At 43.2% G+C, this 19,010-nt stretch overlaps 1 protein-coding gene across 1 annotated transcript in view; it reads left to right on the plus strand.

Annotated features, from left to right (window-relative positions):
- The first annotated feature begins 13,763 nt into the window (after positions 1-13,763).
- LOC111143586 (ST6 N-acetylgalactosaminide alpha-2,6-sialyltransferase 5) overlaps positions 13,764-19,010 on the plus strand; it is a 164,875-nt gene continuing 159,628 nt past the window's right edge. Inside the window, exons 1-2 of the mRNA XM_022497412.1 lie at positions 13,764-13,778; positions 14,603-14,863. Of these exons, the coding sequence (XP_022353120.1) occupies positions 13,764-13,778; positions 14,603-14,863 (276 nt within the window). The remainder of the gene's footprint in view (positions 13,779-14,602; positions 14,864-19,010) is intronic.

Genomic DNA, 19,010 nt, shown 5'->3' on the forward strand with positions numbered 1-19,010 from the left:
CATCCCATTGCCCTTTATTCTGTTGTGGTGTGCACCCATTCATTTAATATTGCATGGACTGTCATAACCCTACATAAGACATTGGTTTGCTGGCAGAGTCATGATGGGTGAGGAAACCAAAGCTTTTCAATCCTATGATATAACTATTCTTATTTTTTCCCATTTTACATATAAGAAAACAGAAGCATAAGTTAATTTGCTCAAGGTCACATAATAGAGAGACAGGATTCACATCCACCCACTGTCTGGATGATCTTTTTTTTTTTTTCTTTTTTAAGATTTTATTTATTTATTTGGGAGAGAGAGAGAATGAGAGAGAGAGAGACAGCATGAGAGGGGAATGTTCAGAGGGAGAAGCAGAGTCCCCACTGAGTGGGGAGCCTGATGTGAGACTTGATCCTGGGACTCCAGAATCATGACATAAGCCAAAGGCAATTGCTTAACCAACTGAGCCACCCAGGTGCCCTTACATCCACTGTCTGGTTGATCTTAACCACTAGGCCTCTCTTTGGAGAAGTAAGGTGAGTCAACCAATGAACTAACCAAGACACTGGTCCCTCAATTACTGCCTTAACATTCTACACTCTCTGCTATACTACCTGCCTGCTTGGAAGGTGATGGAAGGAGAAGACCAAGGAGTTAGAATCCATAGGAAACAAAGAGTAAACATTCTTTACGTCACCACTGAAAGTACTAAACATATCACGCTGTTTATTTCACAAAGATGAGATGTGAAACCTCATTAATTTTTAAGTAGCACAAATTTAGTAGCATAGATTTTTACCAAACAGAAGTAAACTAAAATTACTGCCCCCCTCCTACATAAAACCTGTCAGTTATTCCTCACTACTTTTCAAAAAAAAGTCCAAATTCAATAGCCAGGCAAACTTCATGAACTGGCTCCCGCCTACAACATCCCCCCAACCCCATTGCTCATATTGCGTCCTCACTCAGACTCCAAACATTCTGAACTAAAAACATCCTAACCATGTCCCTGGGAATTTGCATAAGCTGAACCTTCTGCCCAGAAAGTTCTTCTCTTCTTGGTTTAGACCTGTTTTCCTAGCTGCCTCGGCCCCACATAGTTGTATCATCCAAGTTTTTTCTTTATGTTTTGATGCTTCGACATCTGAGGACTTGCTTACCCTGGAAGACTTCCCCTATAAGGATTAGCTAATTCCTAGAGAGTGAACAACTAGCCTGGGAACATGCCTTTTGCAAGTAAAAGGCAATCCAGAGTCCATAACCCCACTGCCTTCTTAATTAGCAACCATCTATCTGCCCAAATCACCCCAGCATCAGGTACCAGATAACAAGGGAGAGCCTTTCTGCCCCAGAGTCCATTGAATTTGCTCAACCAGCCAATCCTAAACTTGTGTGCCCTGCCTTGCTCAACCCTTGCCAAAGAGGGCTATCACCCACATCCCCACCTCTCCCCACCTTCTGAACAACTCTATTTCTTTCCTTGAGGCCTTCTGTGATATGGCATACCCTCTTCTTTAGGATCTCAGAGTATAACAAAGCATCTTGCAATGGCCATCATTTCCTGATTGGTTTACCTCATTATACCTAAATAATATTAAAACCCACATTTTAAAACTTGGTAAGTTGGTTGTTCCTCCTCCTTTGCTACTGCAATTCCACAGACATGCTGCTATTATGGCGCTTTCCATCCACCACACTGCAATCCTTTATTGAAGTGTTTCTACTGGCAGCCTATGAGCTTCCTGAGAAATTTCCATCTTCATATTATCAGTATCTAGCATGCTGTGTGTCACAGTATAGGTTCTCAATAAATGCTTGATAAGTGAAGCAGTTAATTAATTAATTAGTCCTAGAAGCCGCTGCATATCCAGTCACTTAGATTCCAATCTTACCACTTTTCAATTAGCCTTTCCACTTATGGCATATATAAATCCAGGCACCAAATTTTATATATGGAATATTAAGACTCAGCTCACTGGTACATATGACCAGTTAATGCAAGCATGAAACAATGCCAACCACAGTAGCAAATGTCCAAGTTGGGAAAAAAAAGTTTTATAACTGTGAAATATTATTATTAGGTACGAAAATGTGTGTGAAAGTAGTTCTGAGCAAAAGTGCAAAATGAAGCTTTATTGCCTCAATTTTATACCATTCGTCCCAACCCCACGAATCTGAGGGTTCATAAATTCTATTTGATGATAACTTACAACAGAAAGAAGTGATCTCCATATATTTAAGCACTGATGTATAACAATGCATAAATTGTAAATGATCTCACGGTATATAATTCCAGCTACCGTGTTTTTAAAAGAGGAAGGGAAATCACATGTCCCTGATGGCCTCCTATGGGCCGGGGCCTGTGCCAGTTGTCAAATGCGTAACGAAGATTAAGCCTCGTGATGATCTTGCAAGTTAGGCCCTGTGGTAGCCCAGTCCCTTCGGAGACATCGTATGGGAAGAAAATCTCAGCCTTCTATTGGACTTGAAAAGGGAAATAAATTCACATGAAGAATTAGCCCTTGTTGATAGGGGATGGAAGGGAGGATCTGAAAATAGACACTAAAACAACACCTGTCTCTACAGACAAACAGGATAGAAACATTCCAGAACATACGTGGGAATGTGGGAACAGACACCAGTGTCTGGACTGATATGGAGCAACAAAGAAGTGGTCATGCCTGTACACAGGGAATGGACGGACATGGGGCTCCTGCAGGAGCCAAGTGAAATGACTGAGGAGGAAGAGGAGGAGGAAGAATCATGGATAACTGACTTTCTACTTCAGAACCTTCAGCCCAACAAGCAAGCCCTAAAGACCAGAGCCACGTCCAATACATACTTTGTACTCTGTCAGTATTTGCTGAATGAGTATTTTTTCTGGGGCTCCTGGGTGGCTCAGTCTGTTAAGCATCTGCCTTCACCTCAGATCACCAACCCAGGGTCCTGGGGTTGAGCCTCGCATCAGGTTCTCTACTCAGCAGGGAGACTGCTTCTTCCTCTCCCTCTGCCTGGTGCTCCCTCTGCTTGTGCACTCTCTCTCTCTCTCTCTCTGTCAAATAAATAAGTAAATAAATAAAATCTTTTTAAACATTTAGGTCGTCACTTAAGCGCAAATTTCAATGCAAAATTATCTGGTTGTGTCACTGACATACCCTCGTTAGGATTTCATAAAAGCAGGCCAAAAAACCTTTTGTCCCAGCTCTCGTCTGTCACCGTAGGAGGAGCGGCGGTTTATTATTTGAGAAACAACAGGAGTGGTAGTTACTTCTGAAGTATCGAATGGGGCCATATAAGGCAAGACACACAGAACGTGTGTAGGTACCTGTCAGCTTGTCTTCATTTTTTATTCATGTTTGTTTTTCTCTACCAGCGTTAGGAAAGCCAGTGGCTTCCTAGTTAGGCTCATTTTCTGAGGAGGTGCCTACATGGCCGCCTCAGGGAGGGAGAGATCTGGGTTCCCCACCTTCATGTCAACCGGGACAGCTCCGATTTTAATTCATACAGTGAGCCTCCAGGTAAGAGATTATTTTAACAACAACAATGAACAACAGAGCTGGGTTTTTTAAAATTTCATTGTACGTGAGGGTCCAAATACTGACACTGCCCCTGGGGAACTGGATCTTAGGCAAGATGTTGTGTATATTCCATGTCTCAGTAAAAGGACAGAACAAGAGTACGTAACGGAAGGTCGTTAGGAGGGTTAAGTAGACAGAAAATGCTGGGTGAGTGTTAGGTTCTGTCATCATTATCTCATTTAAATCCTCAAAACTGGGATGCCTGGGTGGCTCAGTTGGTTAAGCATCGGCCTTCAGCTCAGGTCACGATCCCAGAGTCCCGGGATGGAGCCCCACATCAGGTTCCCTGCTCAGCAGGGAGTCTGCTTCTCCCTCTCCCTCTTCCTGCTGCTCCCCCTGCTTGTGCTCACTCTCTCTCTGTCTCTTTCTCTGACAAATAAATAAATAAAATCTTAAAAAAAATAATAAATCCTTGAAATGGCCCCTCTGAGGAAGGCAGTATTACTGTCCCCTTGTGTGGATGAGACAAGTGGGGCTTACAGAGATTCTGTGTCTTGCTCAAAGCCCTAGTCCATAAAGGGCAGAGCTGTGATTCAAACATGAATCTAGGTGATAGCAGAGCCGCTACCCTTAATTTTACACAGGGTGAAGTGTAGGTGAAGTCCCCAGATAATCTGAAAATCACAAATTTAGCTTTCAGCAAGGATATGGAGGTTCAAGTTGACTTTTTTTTTATGATATTGACTTTTTAAAAGTTTAACATTCCAAAGCTGCTTACATAAAATCAGCTATTTTAAATGGCATATGCATCGCTTCCAAACAAAGGGAAGAAGACACAGAACGATAATAAATTAGCGTGGGAAGAGAAGCAGAAAGATGCATCTAGATCAATCATGCCTTTTGCATTAGCAGAAATATTGCAAGGATCCTCAAGAACGCACTTATAAATTCATTTTGAAAACTTCTTAACTGGTTCCCCTCTTGCAGCTGCTACCCTTGATGTTGTGTGCTGCATTAAAAGAATAAAAAATCCTGCCTTCCAAGTAGGCCCAGTGTCACCCTTGACCTCCCTGATTAGCCGGGAGCATGGGGAACTTTGCAGCACACATCCCCCCTGGGCTCTTGGATTGCAACCTCAGGACCTGCAGGGATAGTCTTTTATCCTTTATATGTGGAGAAAAAGATGTGTTTCCTTTTATGGGGTCACAGTGTTAGCCTCTATTTATCTTTCCCCATCTTACTTTGAGATATTATAAATAATAAAACAAAAATCACTGCCTAACATGAAAAGCTCCCTCTTACTGAAGTTTTCGGTCTTTCTTCATGATTGTTGGCCTAAGCTGAATACTCCAAACTTCCATGGGTCAGCGGGATTTATGAATCCCCAACAAAGTTTCACCATGTCCACCCTCACTGAGCCGTGGGGTTGCGGTAAGATTTTTCCAGAGCCGAGTGGAAGAGCTGAATTCAAGTCCTGCCTCTACCAAGTGGCTGAGTGACTTTGGGTAAGTTGCCTGCGCTCTCTCTGTCTCAATTTAACAAAGTTCAAACGGTGATGAGAATAATCATTCATCCATCCACCCAATCACTTTAACCAAGCACAAGCTTAGATACTGTTTCTCAGTATCTGGGAAAAATGAAGGTGAACCGTACAAAATTTCTTAATTCAACTGCTCACCATATCCATCAGGAGACAGACATCTAAACAGATCAGAAGCGAAGAAAAAAGGAGGGACCCTGACAAGAGATGTTTCTATGTGAAATAGCCTCTGGGGAGGCAGGAGGAATTGACCATGAATAAGAGATTCCCAGTCTTAGCTGGAAACCACACATTTGTCTACCTCACAAGGTTATTGGGAGGTTCAAATGACATAAGGAATTTGAATCCTTTGAAAACTCTGAAGAGCAATTTCTGTGTGAGGCAGATGCTTGTGGCTGGCCGGCCCATATCCCCTGCCTTTGCCATTTGGGTGCAAACTGGGGACTTAAAGCTCCAGCACCTGCACGTCTCTGCCTGAGGGGTGGTGCCTACCTCCAGAGCCTGCATCCCTTGCCATCTGTACGGCAGGCAGCCTGGACCAACGCATTCATACACCCCACTCTGTGACCAGTGAGGCCCACAACCAAACAAACAGCACCACCGCCTTGGCCCTCAGGTGGAAAAACCAAGGCCTGAGTTTTTTACTAACTGCCAGAATTTCCCCAGCAGGCCTGAGCCCCAGTGGTCACAGTATTTACTTGTTTGATGATGGGCCATGTATTGGCTGCCTTCCCTTCCTGTGCCACTTCCCTACTTCCCCTTCCCTCCCCACCCCATGGGGTTTTCTTCACCTGCCAAAGAAATACTTACACATGGGTCCTGATCCCAGGGTACGCTTCTGAGAGAACCCAAACTAAGACAAGATGTAAGCCATCTTGTATTATTATACTAGTACATTTTGAAATGTGGCCAGAATCCTACACATTATTTTGCATGGAAAAAGCACGGCTTTGTATTTATAAATCCTCTTCTGCATAGTTAGGATTTGATCCACTTTAGCCATTATAACATAATACCTGCCTAAGAATTTCTTGAATCCATCCGACCCACCCTGCTCTGGCTGAAGCTTTTATCTCTCACCCGGATATCCACATTATCCTGGCTGCCCTCTCTGGCTCTAGTCTTTCCCCCCAACAAATCCACCCTTCTCACCATCTGCAGAGACAGCCACTGGAAAGTAATTCTGACCAGACCCCTCTCAGCCCAAATAGCACTACTGTGTAAATTTTAAAAGGCTTCTGTTACTTACCACACTCTTGTTCTATCTAATGGAAAATCGTTGTAATACTCCGGTGTCTGTAGAGCAAGATGCTTGATGGTCATTTTCAAGGAAATTGACAAAATAATACACAAATCTGCAGTGTCCACAATGTGTGATCCCCACTGAAATGTGCATCCTTTTGTACTGCACAACCTCTACAACTGTACAGAACCACCGTGGTTCTGAAAACTCCCTGCCTCCATAAACACCTTGCGGGTTCCTAGTATATAGCATCCCCAGTTTGCAACAAAGTGGCAGATGACCCATCATTTTCTGGCCATGTGACCTTGGGCAAGTGATCTCACGTCTCTATATCTCAGCTTCCTTGCTGGTAAAATGGAGATGACATCATTACAGATTAGATAAGCCAATGCCTATAATTAATAATGCTTGATGGCAGGTAGACAACACATCTTAATTATTATTTTTATTATAATGTCAATAAACATTTGAGAATGGAGGTCCCTCTATTTATACCAAACAGGCAGTCCTCTATGAAAAACATACTTTTTGCTTCATCCAATTATATAATCAGAATGGTGATGAACACTACGTATGTTAGTATATTTTTGTCTACACAACCACTCTCTGTGCTAGAAAGGTTCTACTCGTGGCCTACTACAAATGATGAGACTGAGAAGAATGACTATGGCTTGCTTTTGGTCACAGGTAAGTTAAGGGTCAGAGGCTGGACCAAATCTGGCCTGTGTGGTTCCAAGCTTGTGCTTTAAACTGAGCTAAAGGAGGAGCCTCACAGTCCCACTGCAGGCTCAGATAGTGGGGGATGTTGGCAGACAGAACACAGGCAGAGATGTGAAAAGGAAACCCAATATAGAGTAGCTTGTTCAAAGGCTCAGCTCACTGACCAAAAATATTGTAAATTCAAGGAACAGGGTTTTTTGGTTAGTTTGAAGTGTTCTTGTATAGAAAGTTGGGAGATGAGATTAAAAGGGAAGAGTGGACACAGAGTAAGGAAGGATCCTGGGTGCTACGCAAGGATTTATCTCCAAAACTCTCCGAAAGCAAAGGGACAGATCACACCAGGTGCTGACAAATGGATGCTGATGTCGAACAAACAGAGTTCTCATTCACTGCTGGTGAGAATACAAAGTGGTACAACCACTGTGGAAACAGTTCGACAATTTCCCCTAATGTTAATCGTTCTCCTATCACATGACCCAACCATCATGTACCCAGGTATTCAGCAAGAAAAATGAAACTGTGTATCTATAAGAAGACAAGAACATTCTTAGTATCTTCCTTCCTAATAGCCCCAAACTGGAAACAAACCAACTGTTCATTAATTGAAGAATGGATAAAAACAACTGTGCTGTTTTCACACCGTAAGATCGTAATCAGTAATAAGATGGGATGGACTAAGAAGGCACTCAACAATATGGATAAACCTTAAAATATTATGCTAAGTGCCAGAGGTCAGACTAAAAGGCATATGCGGGGGGCGCCTGGGTGGCTCATTGGGTTAAAGCCTCTGCCTTCGGCTCAGGTCATGATCCCAGAGTCCTGGGAGGGAGCCCCGCATCGGGCTCTCTGATAAGCAGGGAGCCTGCTTCCCCCCTCTCTCTGCCTGCCTCTCTGCTTACTTGTGATCTCTGTCAAGTAAATAAATAAAATCTTTAAAAAAAAAATAAATAAATAAATAAATAAATAAATAAAAGGTATATGCAGTTTGTTTTCCTTTATATTAAGTTTTAGAATAGGCGAAGTTCATCCATAGTGATAAAAATCAGAACAAGGCTTGCCTGTTTGCTAATGGGGTGGGGTTAGTATGACTGAAAGGAGGCATGAGGGTATTCTCTGAAATGATGGAAATGATCTATATCTAATGGTGATGGTGGTTAACAGGTGCAAAATTCTGTCAAAACTCATCAAACTGTACACTCAGATTTAGTGTATTATAATGTATGTAAAATAGATCTTGGAAAAAATAAAAGTACCCAAAAAATAGATCACAAAACAAGGAACTGCCTTTGGTTAAGTTACCTACAGATTAGGTGTAAACTCTATTCTTACAAATCATAAAAATTTAGGGTTCAGTAGAAGAACTTGGTTATGGAAATCTTACAAAGCTTCTCTTCCTTCATTCTTTAACAAATATTTGTTTTAACAAATATTTGTTTAGCTCAATGCTACCACTCAGGATCTGGGTGATTTGGCACAAATGACTCTCAGTGTCTCGGTTCACTCATCTGTGAAATGGGGATGGTAATAGTACCTACCTCATGGGGTTGTTGTGGGGACTGAAGGCGCGAATATATGCAAAATTCTTAGACTTAGTACTTGCACATGGTAAGGGTTAAATAAATGCTAGTGATTCATATTATTACCCTCAGTTATGTGCCAGGCTCATAGTATATACACAGTAATAGGACATAGTTCCAGTTCTAGAAAATTTATGATGTCAAAGAAGGGATAAACAATAAACATGTAAATGAATATGCTTGATATGATCGCAAAATTTGAAAAGTGCTCTGAGTACATAGATGACTGTCTTGGAATGGAATATCCATTCAAAATGAAAATAATCAGCCACCTAAATCAAATCAAGTTCAGATAGTCATTTATTGTTCTTCAGTATTATTATTGTAAGGATGCCTCTATTCCTGGCGTCTGAAATTTGGAGCTCCCAGGGCTCAGGCCTCTGCCCTTTATTCTTCTGTGTCCTAGCTCAGTCCTAGGTGACCTCACTCTTTCATAAGCTGTGATGCTGAGTTCATGCCTCTGAACCCAGCATCATGCCTGAACTCCCATGCATATAAGGACATCTAAATCCAAATTCTCCATCCTCAGCCATCCCAAACTACCTTTTCCTCAGTGCTCCCCATCTTGGAAAGAGCAGCTCCATTCTCCCGCTGCCTTGTCCTGGCCTGCTTCCTTTCCTTTTCTCATATTTCATACCCACTAGTCAGCAAATCCTAAAATCAGTCATTCCTAAGAGCACGATGACGCTTTTCCATCTAGAATACAACAAGAGCTTCCTAAGGGATCATAGAGCTTCCAGTCTTGCTCCCCCAGAACTAGTCTCAGCATACCAGCCAGGTGACCTTTCCAAAACATTAAGGATTCACGGCCTTCCTCTGCTTTAAACCCTCCAGTGGGTTTCCTTCACCCTGTCTTTTTCACAGCCTATGAAGCCCAAGACAATCTGCCCTGGACTACCTCTCTGTCCTCCTCTCCTACTACTCTCTCTCTCTTGCTCCCTTCTCCAGCCACACCAACCTCCTTGCTGTCTCTTCAATATACCAGTCAAGCTCCTACCTCATGGCCTTTGTACGTGCTGTTACCTCTGCCTGGCCTATTCTTCCTCCAGATAGTCTCATGGGTCCTTCCTTGACTTTATTCAAATCTCTGCTCAAATGCGAGCATCCTAACTAAAACAGCACATAGACTCCCACCCCAGTCTCTGCTTTTCTCTGATTTCCCCCCCTAGTGCCTGACATTCTATTTTATTGGTTTATTGCCCTAGCTTGAATATAAGCCTGATGGGGCAGAGAAAGTCCTTGCATCTTTTGGTCACAACCCCAGGGACTAAAATGGTGCCTGACACACAGTAGATGCTCAATTGATAAGTGATGGATAAATGAATAACTATTATCTTAATTTATGCAGAGTTTCTCAGTTTATAAAGTAGCTACGTATACAGTGTCTTAACAAGCCTTCTAACAGTTTGTGGGATAGGCTCTGTTATCTCCATTTTGCAGGTAAGTTCTAAGTCTGCTTACTCTTTTTGAAGTCCCTTGTTCAAGGTCATGCAGCTCTTGGTCACATAGGTCAAACCCTGGTCTTTTGCCTTCAAACCCAGTTTAATAATCATAATCATAAAGTATTATTAACAATATTTAACAGTCTATGAGTACTCCTTTTGACGTTTGTAGTATTTCATTTAACAATGCTTTGAGGTAGGTACTCTTCTGATTGCCATTTTACAGAGGAAGAAACTAAGTAACTTACCCAAGGTCACAGAGCGGCTAAATGGCACAGTCAGAATCTGGGTCCTGGGTACTTGACTCCGAGGACTTGTTCTCCAATCAACTAGCCCACTAGGCACAGCCTGTGAAGTGAATAGAACTAAGTAAACTGTGGAACTCAAATGGACAAATACCAAATCTGTTCTAGGACTTTCTGCCATCCTTAAGCTCTTTGCTTTTGCAGAATTTAGCAGAACTTTTCTCTCTCTAAGATCATGAAGTGGAGAGTTGTATCTCAAATGCAATTTACATTATTTTGTTTTCTGCTATTCATTCATCTTTGAAATGTTTGAAACAGTTGTTTCTGAACTGAGAGGTCACTTAGGATTCACGGGCAGGGCTCGTGGCGTTTCCGGTAATTTGTCCTTCTGCCTCCTCCGGTAGCTTCGTGGTGCTTTCGTGGCCAAGTGCACAGGCTGTGTTCCCTTTGAGCTTCAGATTCTACTCCTCCTCCTCACCCCATGACATGTCTTGTTTCATAAATTCTCGCCTTCAGTGTATTACATAACCTACATTGTGGAACATTCCATTTCTATTCCTTTCCTTTCTTTTCTTTTTTTCAAAAAGTAGGAATCTATTTGATTGGATGTGATGGCACCGGAGGCAGATATGTGGCAAAATTTTAAGTGGTGAGAAATCTATCTCAGCTACCTGGATTTTGAGAAGCAAATTGTGATTCCCTAACTCACTTTGTATTGAACTGGATAAGTTAGATGAACTAAAATAGCTTTATTGGCTTGTCTTCTTGTCTCCAGGTCAAGCAAGTGTCTGCAAGGGCTGCCTATTTTCTTCTCTTTCTGGATATTCAAATTATTAACTTGAAAAGTAGGCATGAAGTTACACAAACACAGCTGGGTAACTTTAAAATATCAAACCCCTTGGATCTTAAATAAGTAAGCACTCAGATGTTGAAAAGCAAATCAAGTATTTTAATTGTTTCTTAGTTCTTTATAACATAAAGGTTCTTAGCATTTATCTGGGAATAGACTGGGTTCCTTCAGGTCAGCACGGAATCTGTTCACCCAGGTATCCCCACAATCTGGCACATAGTAGGTGATCACAAGAGTAGGTGATTAACATGGTAGGCACTTGATAAATATATGTTGTAGCTCTAGTACTGTCTTTTATTGCCTATTTGCAGACTTGTGTCACACACTTTCCATGCACAAGTGTGTGTGTGCACACACACGTGCACACTAGGTTGTGAGCTCCCAAAGGAGAGGATTTGTGTCTTGTTCATCTCTGCATTCCCTTATATAGAACCACCAGATAGCAGGTGATAATTAAATGATCACTGAATTGAACAGCACAAGGATTTTAACTTCTCTTACTCGATTCATATGCCCTTCGCCCATCCCACCTTGTCCATTTGGCTCTCAGGCCAGACTGCCTAAAACCATCACATCAATCTAATCAAGTATCTGAAAGTCAGAGACCTTGAAATTATTTAAATCAAGTTCAGAATTACATTTTTAAATTTACTCCAGCCATCTCATAAGTAGATTTAGCAACTAGCTAACTGCTATCCCAAGAGGAAAAAAAAAAAAACAAAAAACCAATAGCATAAACCTAATGAATGTGGTCAGACATATCATGTAACAGATGTCCAACGTACTGCCATGAGCTTAAATCATAAATATGATGGCTCTGTTTGGCATAGCAAAATGTATTAGAAGTGTTTCATCGGTCACTGGGCAACTTGCTAGATGGGAGGGGAACAATCCTGAAAAATGTAGGAGCTCTGACTAGGAGCATCTCACAAGGAGCCCTGGAGAAACACAGATAATCTGTTTGCAATGATTCGTCAAGTTGGTCCTTTGTTTCCCTAATTTGAGTGTCAAGTGCGACCATACAATAAAGAATTGCCAAGACCCGATAAGATTCTCTTCTGGCTGCTGCTTTTTCTGCCCTAACAACTGGTACTATTCATGCCTAGAGCACAAATTGAATAAATAGCTTCAAGGCTGGCAATATTGGATCGTGTTTTGAATTTTTTGTTTTTCCTTAAAAGGCAAAATCCTATGTGTGTCTTGCCTTCCCCCAAACACATGGCATGGACAGTCACTGTGGTACCAATAATTTTAACTTTCTTAATACTAAGTATGGAAGGATGCCTCATAAGTTAAAAATAGTTCCTGTTGTATCATCAGTGGAGCAATGGATTACTGAAGATTAAAAAATGATTGTAATGCCTTTTTTGGCCTTGAGAAAGCTCTTATTGTGCCTATGGTTCAGTTGGCCTGCTGATCATTTCCATCTTAATGTAATCTTTAACATTACGCTGCTACAGGTGAGGTGTTAAGTAAAACAAGTAAGACAACTATTCTCGCTGAGCAATTTCACAAGAAATATGTTTTTTTGACTAAATTAGACATTTAACAAATGCCATTTGTAATTCAACCCAGGGAGGGGGAGGGAGAATGTCCTTAAAACAAGCTATTGATGTGAATTTCCCAACATAAGACAATAATTTTTAAAAATTTTAATCTACATTCTAAGTGTGGAACTATGTACTGTCAGTGCAGTAGACCAATACAAGGAGAACACCAAAGTCCTTAGGAGTCTTAAAAAATAAACAGTAAGCAGTTTTATCTCCAGCAGCCAGAAATCTTTCCTCACAATTAGGAAGAATCTACAGGTCCAGTTAATCATGTGGCTATGATGTGCTGAATGTTTCTAACACTTGAAATCATTTAGATGACGGCTAGAAACCTCAAAGTTCTGTGAGAAATATAAACTGTAATATTTAAAATAAGGAAATGAATTAAATAATTTAGATGAAAATTTAGATATAAAGGTTGCATGACAGTAGCCGGCTTTAAAAAGTAAAATACAGGGGGATGTTAGAAAGCCTACAATTGGACAACCGAAATAATAAATAATTTTTTGGAAAAATTATTTCCTGTCAGATTTCCCCATGCTAGGAGCATAGATGCAAAAACTATAAATAGAGCAAGTGACATTTGGACAGTTGACTTGTTTTTATCAAAATTACAAAACAGAATTTAGTTTGAAAATTTTCAAATAGCTATCATGTTCTGAATCCAAGTGGGTTCTCCTTCCTTTTTACTTGATGACTTCATTAAAGATAAATAAGCCCTCGGACCAATAGGTGGGTACACTAGCACGGTTAACTCTCTCACTCCAGAAATTCCACTAGGCTGAAAAGATTATTATTTGGGGGCGGGAAGGGGCGATGCAGAGGTCTTTAGGACCCAGCAGGCGGCGGCAGGCGGCAGTTGTGTAGATCACTGAGAGACTACGAGGGTCCGGTTCAGTTTTAATTCTGTCTCTAATCTCTGCAACAGCGGTGCTTCCTGGGTCCCGCGGCTCTCCTACCCACTCAGCCGCCGCCGGCGGCCGGCGAAAATCAGAGCCGCCCGCCCCCCCCATCACCCACCATGGAAACCCTCCAAGAAAAAGTGGCTCCGGACGCGTGTGCCTGAGGATTCCTCACAAAAGAGGTGCCCAAAATGAAGACCCTGATGGTGAGTCATTTGTGGCAACTCCTCTGAGCAGAGGCGGGGACCCCCGGACGCGGCGTCCTCAGGGCGCACGGGAGAGCTCCAGGGGCGCCTAACCCTGCGCCGCGAGGTCGCTAGTTAAAAAAGGACAACTTTCCACCTGCTCCGTGTCCCCTTCCGGTTCTCCGGTTCTGCCTGGCTCGGAATCCCGGAGCCGAGGTGGGAACTCGGGTTGCCTCGGCTTCTGGATCTCAGGCGAGAGGTCTGGGGACCCATGGAGAACTGGAGAAGCGGTGGAGAGATGGTGGGCGCGTGGCTCGGGGCAAGGGGGATGCCCAAAAGCAACAGCCTGGCAAAAACTAAGAGGGGCGGGGAAGGGGGGGGGACCTTTGCAGACTTTGTTGGTTTTCTTGTCGGATTTCAAACTTGCAAGAATCGCGGAGGTAGAGCCGCGCGGGGCCAGAAAGGACCGGGTGCAAGGGCTAGAGGTTCCAGCCGCCGACTTGGGGGAGGGAGGTCCCTCCTCGAAGTCCGAGCCCACCTCTGCCCCGGCAGCCGGCGCGCTTTCCCTCCCCTAGCCGGGCGCCGCGCACCACCTGCCCTCTGCCGAGAGATCTGGGAGGTGGCGTCGGCCGAGAGCAGCAACGCTCGGGAGCATCCCCTGCCGTACGCGCAGGGACGCTGCCTCCCCTGCCCCGGCTGCGCGCGGGGGACTAGGATCCGGGCCACCTCCCTCCAGCCTCGGACCTCCCCCGCGCGTCTGACCGTCTCGCGCGTGTCCCCGCCGGCGCGCTCCTCCGGGGCTGGCTCTCAGCGGCTCTCCTCTGCTCTCTCCCGCCCGCCCGCAGCGCCATGGTCTGGCTGTGTGTTTAGCGCTCACCACCATGTGCACCAGCTTGTTGCTCGTGTACAGCAGCCTCGGCGGCCAGAAGGAGCGGCCCCCGCAGCAGCAGCAGCAGCAGCAGCAGCAGCAGCAGCAGCAGCAGCAGCAGCAGGCGGCGGCGACCGGCAGCGCGCAGCCGTCGGCGGAGAGCAGCCCCCCCTCGAGGCCCCGGGCCCCCGCGGGACCGCAGCCGCTGGACGGATACCTCGGCGTGAGGGACCACAAGGTGACAGCTCGCTCGCCGGCGCGCACGCCACCCAGCCTGGGGATCCCGCACACCTGAGCCTGCCCCCTTTCCCGGGGCTGGGAGGCGCCGTGAGTAGGTGCCATTCGGAGGATGGAAGGGGGCGCGGACCCGCTGGGGTGGGGTGGGATAGTTCCTTCTCGGTGTGAATTCCTGTTTGGAGTCGGAAGTAAAGTTTTTCAGGGAATAGGGGTGAGACGAGTGGACCCAAAGCCCAATTTCCTTACAGGAACTAGCCTGGAAGTAGAACCTTCTGGTCCCCAGAACTGCAACCGCGGGTGGGTGCAGGGTGCCTGAAGCGTCGGGTTTGGCCGCCAAGTCGCGCGGGGGTGGGAGGAGAGCCGGGATCGCGCGCGTAACGCCGGAGCGTGGCCCGCGGAACTGGAGGGTGAGTGGCAGCCAGTCCGCGGCGGCTGCTGCGAGATTCCTCTCTGATCTCGGCGCTCCTGATTGCTCTGGGCAGAATTACCACCGCCTTGGGGAGCGGTCCCAGGCAGTAGCGGAAGGCTGGAGGCACAAACTCAGCTTCCATTGGCTTGAAAACTCATCGTTGAGGGCCTGTTTTTCTCTGCCTTCCGGGAAGCCGTAGCATGGCTTGGCTAATAATTAATAAGATGGATTTTTTTTTTTAATTGAGCCTTCTACCCCCCCAAGTGATAAATCTCTGGTTTTAGTGCGCGAATCCTCTGGGAGAATTCTAATCAAGTTCCCTGATTCTGAAAAGATATTTTAATATAGTTTAAATATATATTCCCCATTATTTGAAGCTGCTAATATGTTTTTATTAAAACACAATTCCACTCTGTATCTGCTCTATAAAGGCTGGAGGATTTCTTGAAACCACCCAGCTATTCCGCTTTTTATATTACTAGATTTTATATCTGTGAACCAAAATATGATTTAGCAGGTGGCCCTTTTCCGTGAAATGATTGGTCTTACCGTTATGAAAAAGTCAAACTTTTTTTTAAGTGACAGTCAAAATATTTCCACTCATTTGTGCAATGCACATTGCAAAGAGGATTTTGGAGGGTAAACATTCTATGCAGCTGCTAGGGATCTTTGAATGCTTGTGGAAAAAAAACAACATACCATGAAATGTGGATGGATGGATAGATAGACCAATAGGTATAATGTATAAGAAATGCTAGGTATAAAACAGTACTGTTGGGGTACAGAAATGAGAACCATCACTGTCCAGGAAGGTTTAAGGAAATTCTCTCTGAAAAGGTCGACTTTGCCCTGGGGAGAATTTGGGGAAGCAGAAAAGAGGAAGGGATTTCTTTAGGAAGTGATTTGGGGACTGGGGGAGAGGGCTGGTAAGAGAGGGTCTTCAGTTTTTCAATAACAGCTTCACTTTTCTCTTTAAGATGTTGATTGATTACACTCTTTATATGTCTAAACAACCTATAAGGGCTGGAGTTCTAGAAAACTTTAGACATTGGCTTCTGACTGGATGGATGTGGTGTTTATGTGTAACTGGTATAGGATGAATATATTGAACTTGGTGGATTTTCATGGTGTTGTTTAGTGGAAATGGCTGTATAGCACTCGTGAAGCTTTGATTAATGGGGTGTCAAAAGGTAAATTTGCTGAAAGCTTTGATCTGCCTTTGGGATGGTATTCCTAATACTTTTCTTCCTGTGTTCTGCTGGATGGACAGCAGCTAAGAATATTGATAGCATAAGGCAAAATATATGCCCTCATGTTTGTTTTCAAAAATGGTGTTTATTCATGTAAATATATTGGATTCCATTTTCAATGGATTAGAGTATTATTCATTAAGATGAAAAAGCCCTTTTTTGAAAGGAATGTTGAAACTCTTTATGAGAAATTGGGGTAATCTATAGTAAAGGGTTTTATAAACTGCAATGTGTTATATGGATGATAAATGTGTGAAAGTTCTTAAAATTCTTAACAGAGAATTATAAACGTGACCAGGAAGGTCTTTGCATCCAATGAATACCAGTGGAATTCTTTCATAGAAAACCAATAGGGTCATTAAATTCCATGCTCCAAGGATTCAAGATTTTACCCCACCCCAAGCAAAAGAACAAGTGCAAATCTTTTTTTTTTTTTTTTAAACAAATACAAATCTTAAAATCTATGCCTTCTCTCTAGGAATTATTCCGGTTGTCCCACTGAACCACAGGAAAACTTCTCAAAATGTCGTCGCTTGACTGCTGGCTGGAAATTGGATGAAGTTTCATTTCTGAGGGTTATAGGGAGGTTCATGTAGTGTTAAGTTGTTATTTACTTCGGTTTATTTAAGATCTTCCAATAGTCTTGCTTAAGCAGAGGTAGAAATTTGTTAGAATATTGCTAGGATTTTTTTTTTCCAGATTAACACAGTGGAGGTTAAGAAATCAGGATTTTCTATTCTTATTATGTTGCCAGATGATACCCGGATTGCTTTTTCTTTTTCACTCTCATATCAGGCCTTAGAAAAATTATAGGATGTTCTGAATGTGATGACCACCAAGCCATATGCTGCTGCATACTGAATCAGAGTTCCAACAGACTTTATTTGCCATTGATTTACAGAATCTGGAGAGAGTTACAGATACCATTGAGGAAAATATTCACATCTCCATGGCTGGTGGTCCCAAAGTCTGATAAATATGTAGTGTTTATGTTCAGTTACATGGTGGTATTAACATTATAACTCTAAGATTAAATTCAACAGGTGGTCCTAATCCCCAACACCTGAATTTCTCAAATTACAGCCTGTCTGCAATGATAGTCTTGTCTCATACGGCTGCAGACTAAATTACTGTTGAGATTAAATCACTGTGTGCTTTTGTTGAAAGACATGCTGCAAGTCAAGCCGGTGATGAGCAATGTGTGTTGAAGCTTAAAATATCCCTTTCCATGGTCATATTCTCTCCTTCCTCGTTCACAAACGATGTGAGCTGAAATTGTAATTCCAGTGTGACTAAGTGAAGGCTACTTGGAGTTTCTTGTGATAATGAAGACATTTCATTTTCTGTTAGAGAGATTCTTTCTCTTCATTTCCAACCCTTTTCCCCAGACCTCTTCCCACCAACGTTTCACCAACTCATTTCAATCTTGTTCGCGTCTGCCACTGCCGGTACTATATCTGTATCTGCCATTAGTGTTCTGGTCCCCAGTTTTGGAGCCACTGATTTCTAAGCAGATCAGCCAGACAACAAGCAAAGTCAATTTTCAAGGCTTTAGAAACCTGTATTTAGAACTATAGCATAATGTATAACCAAACTAAAGCATGCGGGGGTGCGTGCGCGCGCACATACGCATATAGACAGACAGACACGCGCGCGCGCGCGCACACACACATACACACACACACACACACACACACACACACACACACTCTAAATCAAGCAACCTTCAGAGAAAAGCTTCAATTCTCCCAGCAGAGTGGAAGGGAGCATGGAGTGTATTCTGTTTCCAGCCTGGATCTGGTCTGGATAGATAAAGTCATTTGCCGTCTGGTGGACCCTGTGAAATGAAACTATGAGCGGATTCCCATTTCCAGTGGACAGGAGCCCTTATCACAGGAGGCCCACTTGTCACCTGGGCTGCCCTTTTCTAAGATGGCTTATGAAGGAGCAGTGATCAATGGGGTCTGAAGCTGAGCTGCTATCTCCTTGCTTCAGTAGTAGCTCCCAGGAACAGATTTTACACATACTAATAACATGCTTGTCCTTGGTTCTTTCTTTCCTTAAGCACTCAGTTATTCAGACAAAACGGAACTGCTTGGAGGTAACAGTATGTTTGCTATTAATTCACAGATGTCCAGCTGGAGTGATAGGACAAGTCAGTGTAAGAGTTGAAAAATAATTCAAAACCAGAAAAAAGGCACATGACGTATAACTTACTTTGGAATTATTCTTCCTTTTAAAAAGGAAAAATGTACCATTTATTAGACCCTGTTTTATAATATTTGAGGCATCCAATCAACGATTGATAATTTGGATCTCAAAATCAAAGTGAGCTCAAGTACTAAAATGTAGTAATTACTAAAATATAATCTGCCAATAGTGATGAAGCCCTGTTAACACAAATCGTCAACCAAAAAGAATGATAAAATGAATGATTTTTCATGGGGGAGGAGTTGTAATAATGTGATTGCTTTTAACAGGAGAAGTGT

This window comes from Enhydra lutris, unplaced genomic scaffold (assembly GCF_002288905.1).
Source record: "Enhydra lutris kenyoni isolate GAN:26980312 unplaced genomic scaffold, ASM228890v2 scaffoldscaffold9, whole genome shotgun sequence".
NCBI classification, from domain to species: Eukaryota; Metazoa; Chordata; class Mammalia; order Carnivora; family Mustelidae; genus Enhydra; species Enhydra lutris.